Source organism: Podarcis erhardii (genome assembly GCF_964252035.2).
Source record: "Podarcis erhardii genome assembly, chromosome: 10".
NCBI lineage: Eukaryota > Metazoa > Chordata > Lepidosauria > Squamata > Lacertidae > Podarcis > Podarcis erhardii.
In genome coordinates, this window is record NC_138500.1 from 49,789,323 (window position 1) to 49,802,636 (window position 13,314).

General features: G+C 42.2%; 1 protein-coding gene across 4 annotated transcripts in view; it reads left to right on the forward strand.

The window, feature by feature from the left end:
* Positions 1-11,005, forward strand: part of SLC38A4 (solute carrier family 38 member 4) — a 34,331-nt gene extending 23,326 nt beyond the window's left edge. For all 4 annotated transcript variants that reach the window (XM_081877996.1, XM_081877997.1, XM_081877995.1 and 1 more), the window contains exons 7-16: positions 602-683; positions 779-861; positions 984-1,042; positions 2,587-2,865; positions 3,772-3,851; positions 4,363-4,463; positions 4,909-5,033; positions 7,815-7,959; positions 8,950-9,047; positions 9,154-11,005. In XM_081877996.1, the coding sequence (XP_081734122.1) occupies positions 602-683; positions 779-861; positions 984-1,042; positions 2,587-2,865; positions 3,772-3,851; positions 4,363-4,463; positions 4,909-5,033; positions 7,815-7,959; positions 8,950-9,047; positions 9,154-9,255 (1,154 nt within the window). In that variant the 3' untranslated portion in view covers positions 9,256-11,005. The remainder of the gene's footprint in view (positions 1-601; positions 684-778; positions 862-983; positions 1,043-2,586; positions 2,866-3,771; positions 3,852-4,362; positions 4,464-4,908; positions 5,034-7,814; positions 7,960-8,949; positions 9,048-9,153) is intronic.
* Positions 11,006-13,314: the final 2,309 nt, after the last annotated feature.

Sequence of the window (13,314 nt, forward strand, 5' to 3'; positions counted from 1 at the left end):
CCTTTGGAAGAGCTGAGTTCAAAGTAGTTGTGGATGCTTCAGTATTAAGAAACAAGGCACTGTGGTTTTATCCTAACAAAGCAATAATTTAGAATGAAATACAGTGCCCTGTTTTTGAGTGCAATGGGAAGGTTCGGTTTATTCAAAAGCAAATGAAGAAGTTTTCAGACTCCTCCTTTTGCCCAAGCATGGAAGAGAGGAATGTAACAGCCTATGCAGGCTGTGATTGATTGTTAGGTCTGAACCAAGCCATATGAAAGCATCCTTAATGACAGAGAAGAAGAACCTCAAAATGAGCTGTAACTGTTCTGATCAAAGGGTAAGAAAGCATTTGGGCTTCTGGCTGTCACATATAGGAATGTAAGGGCCGTTGAAACAGGTGGGTAATCCCAGCACCACTATTACAATGATGATGAGAGAGTTCAGAAGCAAGGGAGGATGTTCCAGAGTTTAAAACTCATATTTTTCTGAATGAATGATTTCCCAATGTAAGGTGACATTAACAGCATTTCTGTTTAATTGAAAATTTAATGATCTGAATGTTTTGGATACCCTTTTTCAGACCTTGTCATCATACTCTGTTCATCCTTTCTCGTTTCAGCAATGTCTAGCTACCTCTTCATTATTAAGTACGAACTTCCAGAAGTACTCCGAGCATTTCTGGGGCTTCAAGAGAATTCTGGGTATGGGCTCGGTTACATTTCTTTAATTCAGCGAAGTCTCCTTATAACCTCAACAGATTTGATTGTTACATGGCTATTCTGTCTTCTCATTCTAGGGAATGGTATCTAAACGGGAACTACCTTGTGATATTTGTGAGCATTGGTGTGATTCTTCCGCTTTCACTTCTGAAGAATTTAGGTAAACCAATCAACTACCTTATTAAAATACATCTATAATGACTTACCTCTATCAAACTCTTAGAGTTGGTCGTCTAATTTCACCTGTGGTTTAACTGTGCATTCACTTTGTTGTTTTTGTAGGGTATCTCGGTTATACAAGTGGATTTTCACTTACCTGCATGGTATTCTTCGTAAGTGTGGTAAGTAATTATAGGAAATGGTGTAGCAACATTTGCAGAACAATGTGTGTATGTGTAATATATGTGTAAGTGGTAACAGTGTGCTTATATAGTGTGGACTGTGGCCAGGGGTGCTGTTAGAGACATATCACATTCAGGGCACAGGAGCAAACTGGTGCAAATTTGTTACACTTGCTGATTGAAATGTATAGATGCAACTTTAGGATTCTGAGCAAATTGAAGAAAACTGGGGTCTCACCTGTAAACAAAGTTTTTCACACACACACAAAGTTTAAAAGAAGGGGAAGAGGCAGGAGATCTGGGACCTCAGAACAAAAATACAAGACTGAGTCTACACCATAACTGTTGCAACAGAAGTTTGAGCCTGTGGTTTAGGAAGTGTGCTGAGTAGCCCAGAGTGATAAAAACGAGACAAGATCGCGGCGTGGCCTGGCCATGTTGCGAATGAGTTTAGAGAAGAAGCAGAGCAGGGTAACTCAACCACGAAAGGCAGAGCTGCAACAGTAGTCTCACCTCAGCAGTGTAGTTAGTTGTAGCTTACTTGGGGTGAGGGTAAGGGTCGAGGTGATAGCAAGTTAAGCGCTGCATAGCACACTGGTGTCAGCACTGGACTGGAGCCAGTGTGCCATACTGCAGTGACCTCACCCCTTGTGAATGGCAGTGATGATGATGCTGGAATGCTATCGCTGCAGCTCTGCCTCGCTCGGCAAGCAGCTCCTGGGATTAACCATGCTTCCAAGCTGCAAAGCAGACCTGCTAAGACATCTCAGGCAGTAGACCAAATAAGCATAGGAACCATTCAAATTCAAATCAATTTCCTCTTCCATTTACCTGTCTGCTTTCATCATCATACACACACGCACACACATCTTTATGATGCACACCCCTTTAGGAAACATCAACCAAAAAAAAAACGCTTTCTTGTGAAAATTTGACAGCTGCATGCTTCAGAATGTTTTCATCTCAATCTCAGTTGAGTTTCTGTGGAGTAAGCAGGATAAATATTGTAGCCACCTGCTGTCCAAAAGGACACCGGGGCACTGTAATATATGCAAAATGCCCATGAACAAGATGAATAAGCTTTGCTACAGAATCAAGGCTGTCGACCTGCAAGCCCTGCCCCCAAATGAAATCCTTAAAGCTCCCCATAATTTTTTGTTGCTGCTGCTGGAGAACAAAAAAATATCCCCTGGGGATTTTGGTGCACATGGCACAGAGTGTGGGGACTAGAGTGGCCCTTCAGAATGCTCTATGCTTTTTAGTGTGCAGAGAAGACCTTTGGAATGCTTCTCTGGGACCCGAGCTCTGTGGTTTCTTTTCCCAATCCCTCCTGACAGTTCTGTTGTGCCATGGATTGATCCCACTTTAGTGACTGCAGGGAATCAATCACAGACAGCACAAACAGGAAAACAGAAACATCACCTAATTAGATAAAACTTTGTTAGAGAACAATAACAATGTCTTGTAAAGGCATTCAATGTTTTAACTTATTATTTGTCATATTCAGTCTCTTGATATATATATATTTGTAATTTTAACTTTAGGTCATCTACAAGAAATCCCAAATACCGTGCCCTCTCCCAGTCTTGGGCAGCGGTGCTGGCAATTGGTCCTACAACAGCACCACAGCTCCATTGCATGTCGTGATGCTACCCAACGATTCTGCCAATTCCGAAGTAAACTTTATGTTGGACAGCACCTACAGGCAGTATTCCAGTTTTGAAGAAGCCAAAGACAAGATGCACCAGAGTGGAGTAGAATATGAAGCCCATGGAGAGGACGATGAGAAGTGTACCCCCAAATATTTTGTGTTTAACTCACGGGTAAGGTTCTATGGGACACAGGTGGTGCTGTGGTCTAAACCACAGAGCCTTGGGCTTGATGATCAGAAGGTCGGTGGTTCGAATCCCCATGACAGGGTGAGCTCCCGTTGCTCGGTCCCAGCTCCTGCCAAGCTAGCATTTCAAAAGCACATCAAAGTGCAAGTAGATAAATAGGTACCGCTCTGGCGGGAAGGTAAACGGCATTTCCGTGCACTGCTCTGGTTCGCCAGAAATGGTTTAGTCTGTACGCTGGAAGCTGTATGCCGGCTCCATTGGCCAGTAAAGCGAGATGAGCGCCGCAACCCCAGAGTCATCCACGACTGGGCCTAACGGTCAGTGGTCCCTTTACCTAAGGCTCTATTACGATTTTGCTTCCCGTAGAACTTCCTGCCTGACATTGTCCCTTGACTGACAGGAAGCTCAGAATTTTATTGCACAGAGTCATTCTGGGAGTTGCAGATTGCCCCAGATATTATGCCAGTCTGAAGCATTTACTGGGCTCCTCTTGATGACCAAAGACGCCCTGGGTGTCTATCTAGATTGAGATTATTTGTCTCCTTTTAATAAATACTGATTGGGACCGCTGGTTAAGGCAGATGTGATGTTCAGCAACATCTAGAGGGTGGCTACCCTCGAGTCAGCAGTACACAGGGGATGGCGGTGGCCAGTGACTATGCCATCTCTTTGCTGCGTTTATGGTTCCCCAAATTTATACACAAGATATCCTTTTGATAAGCCATTGCATAGCGTTCCTTCATTCGGCCCCCCTACTCAGGGCTTCCATCTTGTCTAGACCTTTACCTGGAACAGCTACAGTGTAAAGCCAGTCACTTTGCTCAGTAAACTGGCCCAGTGAGATGTGAAAAAAACTAACCAGCAACTGGGATCCTTGTTTTTTTGTTTTAGACTGCCTATACAATACCAATCCTGGCCTTTGCGTTCGTGTGCCACCCTGAAGTGCTACCCATATACAGTGAACTGAAAAAGTAAGATTGCTTCTCATCAATATACTCTACTTAAAATAGGCTCATTGTTGAAACCTTCCCCCCTCCTTTTCTAATTTTAGTTAAAAATATATTAATTGATTTCCTACTAATGAATTTTATTTTCCCCTATTAATTTTCCTCGTATATTTATTGCTTTTGCTATTATCTTTATATTTTTATACCTTTTAGTTCAGGGATGGAGAACCCCTGGCCCAAGGACCAAATTAATTCTGCCAGGGGCTCAGTTTCCCCCAGTCATGTCACTAAGACATTTGGTGGTGGTGGTTGGTGTGTGGACTACAACTCCCATCATCCTGACCTTTGGCCATGCTGGCTGGAGCTGATGGGAGATGGAGTCCCACAGTTCCCCACTCCTTCAATAAGAGAAATTGCTATAAAGGGAATTGCGGTATACACAAATACTTGAGCTGGTTAGTCTTTTCAAGAAAGTAATGGCTTCTTCATTCATTACATGTATTTTTAATTTAATTTTTTTCATTTTCCCATTCAGTCGATCACGAAAACGTATGCAAAGCGTTGCCAATGTCTCCATCACTGGGATGCTTGCCATGTACCTCCTTGCTGCTCTGTTTGGCTACCTGACTTTCTATGGTGAGTCAAAACTCTCTCAGTAATTGAGATGGGCGCAATTGCGGGCCGGAGTTCCTGCGCACGCGCTGAGATCCGACATTGGAAATCCCAGGGACTGTTTCCCAAGCAGCAAAGGAAGCCTCTGACTCCACCCACTTTTGCCTAATCAGCGAATCACGAGTGGGCATGGGCCACCAGGGAGCGGGGTCAGCCTGCCCCTCCAGTACGACACATAGGCCCTTGGCTTGCCCTGCAGCTTTAGAGCAAGTTAGGCAACAAAAACAACTGCTAGTGTTTAACATGGTTAAGTGTTATTTCTGATCTGGGCCTTCCAAAGCTAAATAATTGTCTGGTCTGTTAATTATAACTTCTCAAATTGCAATCACATGTGTCCATATATGTCTATGGCCCTGAGTGGACACGAGATTGCGTGAGAAAGCTGACTTTCTTCATTTCCTTTTTGCAGGCGAAGTGGAAGATGAGCTTCTTCACACCTACACCAAAGTGTACACTTTTGACACCCTGCTTTTGATGGTTCGCCTCGCTGTACTTGTGGCTGTGACCCTGACTGTGCCCATAGTCCTCTTCCCTGTAAGTCAAGAGGCTGTTATTAAATGATCTTTGAGCAGCCCATACCAGAGGACCTTTTACAGACTGGATATTGAACTGTTGCCATGTAACTGCTTTTCCATGTTATGGGGGATCTTTTGATCAGACCAGTCACAACCCTGGTTGAGTTTTTCAGAGGGAAATGAAACTCAAAGTTGTTGACACTATTTTCTGAGAAATTCCAGACATATGGCAACCCTTTTTCTAGTCTGGACTTGTGATTTATCCCTGTTGCCCCATAAACATAACATGTTATGAAAGTAATACCCATCTGTCAAAGCCACTAAAATCAAGTGATAATAATTATTCACAAACAGGGAGAGAGAGAGAGAGAGAGAGAGATACACAAAAAACGACCCCAATTACATCAACAAGAAATGCACCCTGTGTTTGTTTTTCCTTGTTACTTGGATTTAGCCACTTTACACTTACCCACACAAACCTCTTTTTGACAGAGCTTATAAGAGAATTTGAGGCATCCTCAACTGCCTGGTAGTAGCAGTTCCTATCGCTTTTTAAGCATTTAAGGGGAAATGGCAGAGGTGCAAGGAAAAGCCTCAGTGCCACTTTTGCTGTAGCTGTTGGTGACTTTGGGCTATGTATTTGTTGCTGTTCCTGTTCCCAAAGTAATAAGCTTTCTCCAGGGAGGTGACTAAGTATGAAAGCAGAGGCGCATTCAAGTCAGCTTGAATTGTTGACAGATCCCCAACAACGTGTGTTAGAGCCTCTCAGCTTGCACACTACAACAGCTATCAGCTCCCCTCAGTTTCTCAAGTTACAGTTACACAATGTCCTTAAAGGAATATTGCACTGCAAGGCTGAAGGCTTCGTTTTGTCTCATGCTCATAGGGTTCAGATAAGCTATGTAATCTCCCCCTACCCTCCCCCCCCCCAAATTCAGAGAGTAATAATATATTTCCCCATGGATCCAAATGGCATAATGCCTCTGTAAGCCTTACATTGTGAAGGTCATTCTGAAGTGCCAGAATCACTCCAAAAAAAGCTCCAGATAGTGTGGAAAAGTGTAACAAGATGTGGTGTGGGATTTAGTCTTCCAGACACCCATTCAAACCTCTTCCAAAACGCCATCCCATTCTCTTCTTTGGTTTTCCCTTCTCCACTAGATATTCTGATTTTCTGTAACTACAGAGCACATTTGATTCTCACTGGGCTATTCTGCTTTGGGTGTATGTGGGATTCTCCCCCCCCTTTTTTTTTTTTTTTTTTAGAATCCCCCCTAAAAGTTTCTTAACTCCTTCAAGCCTTCCTCCTGCGCTTGGGTGGTGCATTTTTGGCTATATAAGTTTGCTCCCAAGCATTGGTACTAGAGGGAATGTTTATGAACAGGATCAGATTAAGACCTCTAGAGTCCCCAGACACAGAAAAGATTATGGTGCCTTCCCCCATGTCATTCAAAATAAAAAACAAGCCTAAATCATAAAATACGGTTTTGTTCTTCCAAAATGTCACAAAACTTACATGTATGCTGAAATTGAAATAGCAGCTTATCGCTATGCTTTCTGGTTGCAAAATTCTGGAGAAGTTCCTCAGCGAAGCATGTCTGCTTCCCTACACAACAGGGAAAGTGAAATGAGTTTGTCCTGACACATTGTTGTTCTCTGAGGGCCTTTTTTAGGTGGCATAAGTAATATAAAGAGAGAGAAAAATGGGGGAAGTATGTGTAGCAGAGGACAAGGAAGTCAAACAAACTTCTGATTTTTCCAATGACGACTACTTTTGAAATATCAAGTGTCAAATTCTTTTTTTAAAAAAAACAAACATTTTTGGGTGCTTTCCTGGTAATTGGGTAATCCAGCATGGCTCTGAATTGACCCTGATCTGCTAGCCATTTTTGCTGTCCTGTTGCACTTAGAGATTTTTGCTTCTTCAGCTATGCGAAGGACTTGGAGTGTAACCCTATCCGCAGTTGCCAAGTGGGGCTGCCTTGACCTTTTACCTAGTTATTATCTCTGCAAGTACAAAAGCTGCAGGAAAGCTGTTCAGGTTTCGGTAGTTTGCAAGGTCAGGGCCAAACAAAACTGACATATCTCTGTCATTTATAGATTGAATGATCGAGTGTACGAGTACTTACAATGCAGTTTTTTCCCCCACTGAAAGCAAAGGTGTCTGCTTTTTTTATAACCTACAATAATTTTGAGAATGAGGAAAAAATCCCCCATGTACTTAACCATTACTGAGCTGGGAGGTTCAAAGGACTTTTGCATGTTGCATTTCTTTTTTACTAAAAAATAAATAAATAAGAAAGTAAACGTGTGCTATTTTCTTCTAGTAGTAGAAACATCTTTTCCTCAAAGTATTTATCTCCCATTTACATACTTTTTATCAATATTTCGAATTCTGCTGCAAAGTACACACATTAGTCATAAAACTATATTAGCATTGTTGGTTTGTTTTATTTATGAAAAAGATTTATATATTGCTGTAGCATTATAAATATCACAGTGGTTTACCACAATATGAAAAGATAAAACCAAACAATAAAATTGTGAAAAGTTAAAAACAAGTTAAAAGCAAAAAGAACTTAAAAATAAACATTGATAGACCATTGTGGGAGATGTACTCTTAACTGCCTGCGTAAGCCTGGTGGAATAGAAACATTTTCATCACTAAAAGGGAATGCTTATAAAGATGAAGAGAAAGACAGGATGCCTTTTTCTTTTTCCTTTTTGCTTCAGCATCAATTCTAAATTTAAGATGATAAAATATGCTGGTTAACATTTCCTTTTCTTTTTTCTTTAACAGATTCGTACTTCGGTTACCGCACTCTTGTTTCCCGGAAGGCCTTTCAGTTGGATAAGACACTTTTTGATTGCTGCAGCAATCCTCGCCTTCAACAACGTCTTAGTTATTTTTGTCCCTAGCATTAGAGACATCTTTGGATTCATAGGTATGCTTTGGAACAAAATCCTTACTTATCTTACTATGCCTCCAGGGGAAACAAATCATGTCTGTCGAAACACCTGTACTGTAGAATTCAGTGCAGTAGGAGCAAAGATGGCCATACCATTGGGCAGAGTGGGGCAGCTACCTCAGGCTACACAAACCCTGGATTTGGGGGGTGGGGAAAATGCTGACAACCTCCAGGTTGTTCCTTCTCAGTGCTTAGGCCATCCCCCTCAGTTGAAAGACAGAGCTATGTGTGCCACGTGGCCTTCTTTACAACCCCATAACTAACACACACACCAAAATCAGGCTGTTGGCAACCAACAAAACACTCCTTTTTGGAGGGTGAACACCACGCTCTGAAATCAGTTACCAGGTCTGATATGACAGATTTCAGGAAACCAGCCCTTTTAAATAAGACCTTTCAGTTCAGGCATGCCTTTTAGAACTAAAGCTTGCCTTCCGATACACACTTACCTGGAGGTGAGTCATATTGAACTTAAAGGTAAAGGCAAGATGAGCGCTGCAACCTCATAGTCACCTTTGACTGGACTTAACCGTCCAGGGGTCGTTTACCTTACCTACCATATTGAACTTATGATGCCTACGTCTTAATAGAGAGGCATAGGATTGAACTATTATATATGGTTTAACGCTGCAGTTTTGTAAACAATTAGCTGTGAGTAATTCCCAGTAAACTCAGGCCCCATCTGCACTATACATCTAAAGCAGTTGTTGCTGGCCTCTGCCTTTCTGGTCAGCATCTAAAGATATGTAATGAAGGCGCCAGGTGAGCTTCCCTGAAGAGAGCATTCCAGGGAGCTACCACAGAAAAGACTTGTTCTTGTGTTGCCATCCACTGGGCCTCTCATAGAGGTGGCCCATGAAGAAGGACCTCAGATGATGATCACAGGGTCCGGTTCAGTTCATATGGAGAGAGGTGGTCCTCTAAGGCTGCTGTCTAAACATTAACCATTTGTGTCTTCTGCTTCAGGTGCCTCTGCTGCCACAATGCTGATCTTTATTCTTCCTGCTGCTTTTTATCTCCGGATTGTCAAGAAAGAACCTTTCAGGTCCCCTCAGAAGATCGGGGTAAGTAGACTGGAAGCAATCAGCACCGCAGTTCAGTATTGCCAAATCATAAAGCCTTTCCCCCACTAATATGGGATTTTCTTTTCTTTTTCCTTCTCAATTACAGGCTCTGGTTTTCCTGATTGTTGGTGTGATCTTTATGATTGGAAGCATGACACTAATTGTCCTGGACTGGATTTACAACTCTCCAGGTTCCAAGCAGCATTAATCTGGAAGAAAAATAGAAAATATTTGTTTTTTCTTTCATGTTGGAAATGGTTGAATGCTATCATCCAAAACAAGAGGGAAAAAGACTTTTGACACATAGAAGGGGACATTGCTTCTAGTCAATAACTGCAAAATTCCAAAGACTTTTACTAGTAATGCCACTAGGAGGATCCTATGGAATATTCAAGTGCCCTTTAATAAGGGATTGTTATTTATGCATTAAAGCCTGTGCCAAACTCTTCTGGACCAGGATAGAATAAAAAAATGTGTATATAGTCCTTGAAACAGACTGTTACTGCTATTGTTGTTTTGATAACCACAGTTTCTAGAATACGGAGACAATGTAGTAGCTCAGAAGTTACCCTAGTGCCTTGTAAAATTGTCTGTGGGTATGGTTTATTACGGAATATGTTGCACCCTATTTAAAGATAGAAGCTGGAATATTTGGGAGTCGTTCAAAAGCTAAGACCATCAACATCTCAAAACTGAGTGTGTGTATATATGTATGTATAGTGTGTATGCATGTACATAGACACAGAAGGGAAGAGAAAATAAAAGCGACAATTGTGTTGAATGGTTGTTCATAAAGTTAACAAGTACGGTCAAGTTGTGAGCACCAACCCTTTGTAAGTATTTTACTTATCAAGCAATAAATTATATGGACAGCTGATCACAGAAGTGCTCTGTATTGAAGGTGCACATGTATGGTCAATTCTTGGCCATCATAACTTTCAGCAATCTCATTTTCCTGTTACAAAAACTGGCTGCCATTGCTTTTGGTGGGGCATAACTGTCCCATCTCTCTCAGCAAGTTGCAGCTACTGTCAATTACAATCAACAACTAGCCACACCAATAAGATTGTGTCTTGCCCTAGGGGACCTTCAAAGCTTCTCCAATTGGCAGTGATGCTGCCATTGTGAGCATTATATGAAGTCTCTATGCTCTTGTCAGGTATTCCTGGTGGCCTCTGGAGGATGAGTGGAACCCTTAGCAAGATGACAACAATCTCATAGCAAGTGCATCTTATCTTTGTCACTGTAGCACACTTACTTTTTAGAGGGAGGCTGGTTCTGGTAGGATCCCTGTTGTGAGCAAAATATTATGCCTATGCCAGACGGAAACCTGATCCTGCAATTATAATTCTGTTTTGAAGACCTTCTAAGACAAGCTGGATCTCTGTTTGCATTTTGTCTGGGAGACATGAACAGGAGAGGACTACCACACTCAGGTCCTGCTTGTGGCTTCCCGGAGGCATCTAGTTGGCCTCTGTATAAACAGAATCCTAGACTAGATGGGTTTTTGGTCTGATCTACCAGATCTCCTCTGAAGTTCTTAAGTCTTCCACTATAACTCAGATGGGTGTAAGGAGATCGCAAGGAACGTGAAAAGCACACTTACCAGTATTGTTAAATGCATTTTTGTTTGATAAATGGTCAGTGCAGGAAACAGTGATCATTGCTATATATGTACTATATAAATATTTATGTATATAATCTTATTCGCTATTGAATGTTGCTGTACGATACAATGTTTTGATTTTTATATATCTTATTTGTGTAGTTGTTTTCACAGTCACAACCTTTATACCATTTTGAAAGCAGGGGAGGGAGGTATTTTCCAGAGGGGCTCACTTTACATCTCAGTGTTTGGAATTTATCTGTGGAAGTCCAAAAGATTACCCAAGTAGAATAAGGCAGTCAAATGTTACCAAAATTGGATTATTACAATAAACTTCAAGAATTCAGGGTTATGACCTGCTTTTGTCAATCTGTTGTTCAACACTTTATTTTTAAAACAGACCGACCACGCTTGCAATTTAGGATTCAACACTACTTACTGGGAATGGGATTTGTTTCCCAGGTATACAGTGTTGCAGATTGTGGCTTTGCACTAAAGAGAAACATAAAAGCCCCAGCTTGAACTGCTTTGCCAGTGCAAAAGCACATTATTAGGTGTACAGTGGACGCTCGGGTTGCGAACATGATCCATGCAGGAGGCACGTTCGCAACCCGCAGTGCCACGTCTGTGCACGTGCGGGTTGCAATTCGGCACTTCTGCACATGCGCAAAGGGCAATTTAGTGTTTCTGCACATGTCCAGGTGCTGAAACCCGGAACTAGCACGTTCCAGTACTTCTGGGTTCGGCGCGATGCACAACCCAAAAACACGCAACCTAAAGCGTCTGTAACCTGAGGTATGACTGTATTTGGGTGGTAGACAATGAAGTTTTACTCAGAGTAGACCCACTGAATCAATGAAGTTAGGTTCATTTAATTTCAATGGGTCTCCATTCAATGGGTAAAACTTAGTTGAATACTGTCATCGATATGGCTGAGAAACCAACAGATAGCTGTGGACTTTCCTCTCCATGAGCAGGATGGGAGGTTGGCAGGTCAAAACCTTCCTAGTGCAGCAGTGGGAAGCTCTATCAGAACTGCTTTTCTATTAATGGTGCTCTATGGGTAGTAGAGCTGGCAATGGGACATAGTGGGGTAGATGAAAGAGTCTTTGCATCTGCAGGATCCAAAGGCCACTCATTCTCCCAACCCCTTCCCATCCTCAGAAGAGGGGGGGGGGAACCTACACCATTCAGTGGAGGGAGAGACACACAATAAGTGCCCTTAAATACTACTTCCTGCAAATCACAAGTTGGGGAGGAGTGCCGTCACTCTGCTTGCTGGTTATGGGCTCTACTTTTTAGTTTTCCTAAGTTAAAGACAGATGTTGGGACTACAACTGCTATCAACCTTCTCCATTGGCTATGGTGCCTGTGGCTGATGGGAGCTGAGAGTCCAACATCTGCAGGAGAACCATGTTGGCTACTCCTGGTTCAAGTCTTTGGAAACTTCAAATTGTTCTTAATAATAATAATACATTTTTATTTGTATCCTGCCCTCCCCGGCCAAAGCCGGGCTCAGAGCAGCTAACAACAAGTAAAAATAGCACAGTGTACATAAAATCACACAATTAATTAAAAGACATTCTAAAATCAATTCAGAATCAAATTAATGGCAACCATTGGGCTAGAGTTCTATGAGGATTACAGAAGGAGGGGGTCAGACTGTGCCTTGGCCAAAGGCCTGGCGGAAAAGCTCCGTCTTGCAGGCCCTGTGGAAAGATGTCAAGTCCCGCAGGACCCTGGTCTCTTGTGACAGAGCGTTCCACCAGATCGGGGCCACGACCAAAAAAGCCCTGAGAGTCACAGGAACTGTTCACAGTATAGTTTCCACTGGATCATATGACTAGCTTTTGAATCGAAGTGTGCAGCTTTTTCCATGCCCTGTTCCTTCGTTCCCATAGATTTCCACTCCTTTTTCACAACCGTAGTTCATTACTTGCACTCAGACATCAGCCTCACCATCTTGCAACTTCTTACTGTGAGCCATGGAATAATTCTCGACTGGCAATTCACAGAAATGGATTCTAGTCCAATATGTGCCTAGACAAACAATATACACACTAGGGTCCTACACAGCTCACTACAAACCCGTTCAGTTAGTCAATAATTCCATGGTGATGAAATATTGTGGAAACTTGTGAAACACACTGTAGAAATAAGTTTTGAAATGTACGCAGATATTGGCCTTTTAAAACCATCCTGTCCACTCATTCTCTTGGCTGATCACGTCAGACAAGCACTGAGGGGGAAAGGCAGACAGAAAGGAGTTTTATTCTGGCAGGCACACTGTTCCCCTCACTCCAGAGACATATTTAACCCTGAATTTGAAGACCTAGAAATACTTTTGAGGGGGACAATGTGTGGATGGGATTGATTTTAGGACCAAGTGTGGGTTAAGGTGGTATAAGAGCAATTTAAAAACATGGTGTGGATGTGTCCCATTAATAAACGAAACCTTCTTTATATTAACTATATGGACAATGGCCTCTCCACAAACGGATAAAATAGGCAAGAAAACACAACTGAAATTAGGCAGCAGCATGCACGCATGCACACACAAATTTCCCCAGGGGGTATATCCCAAAATGTACACTTGGAATGTAATGTATTATTTCTCCTTATTGTGAAGGGCATCCAGGTCAATATCGCAAGGGACAAAAT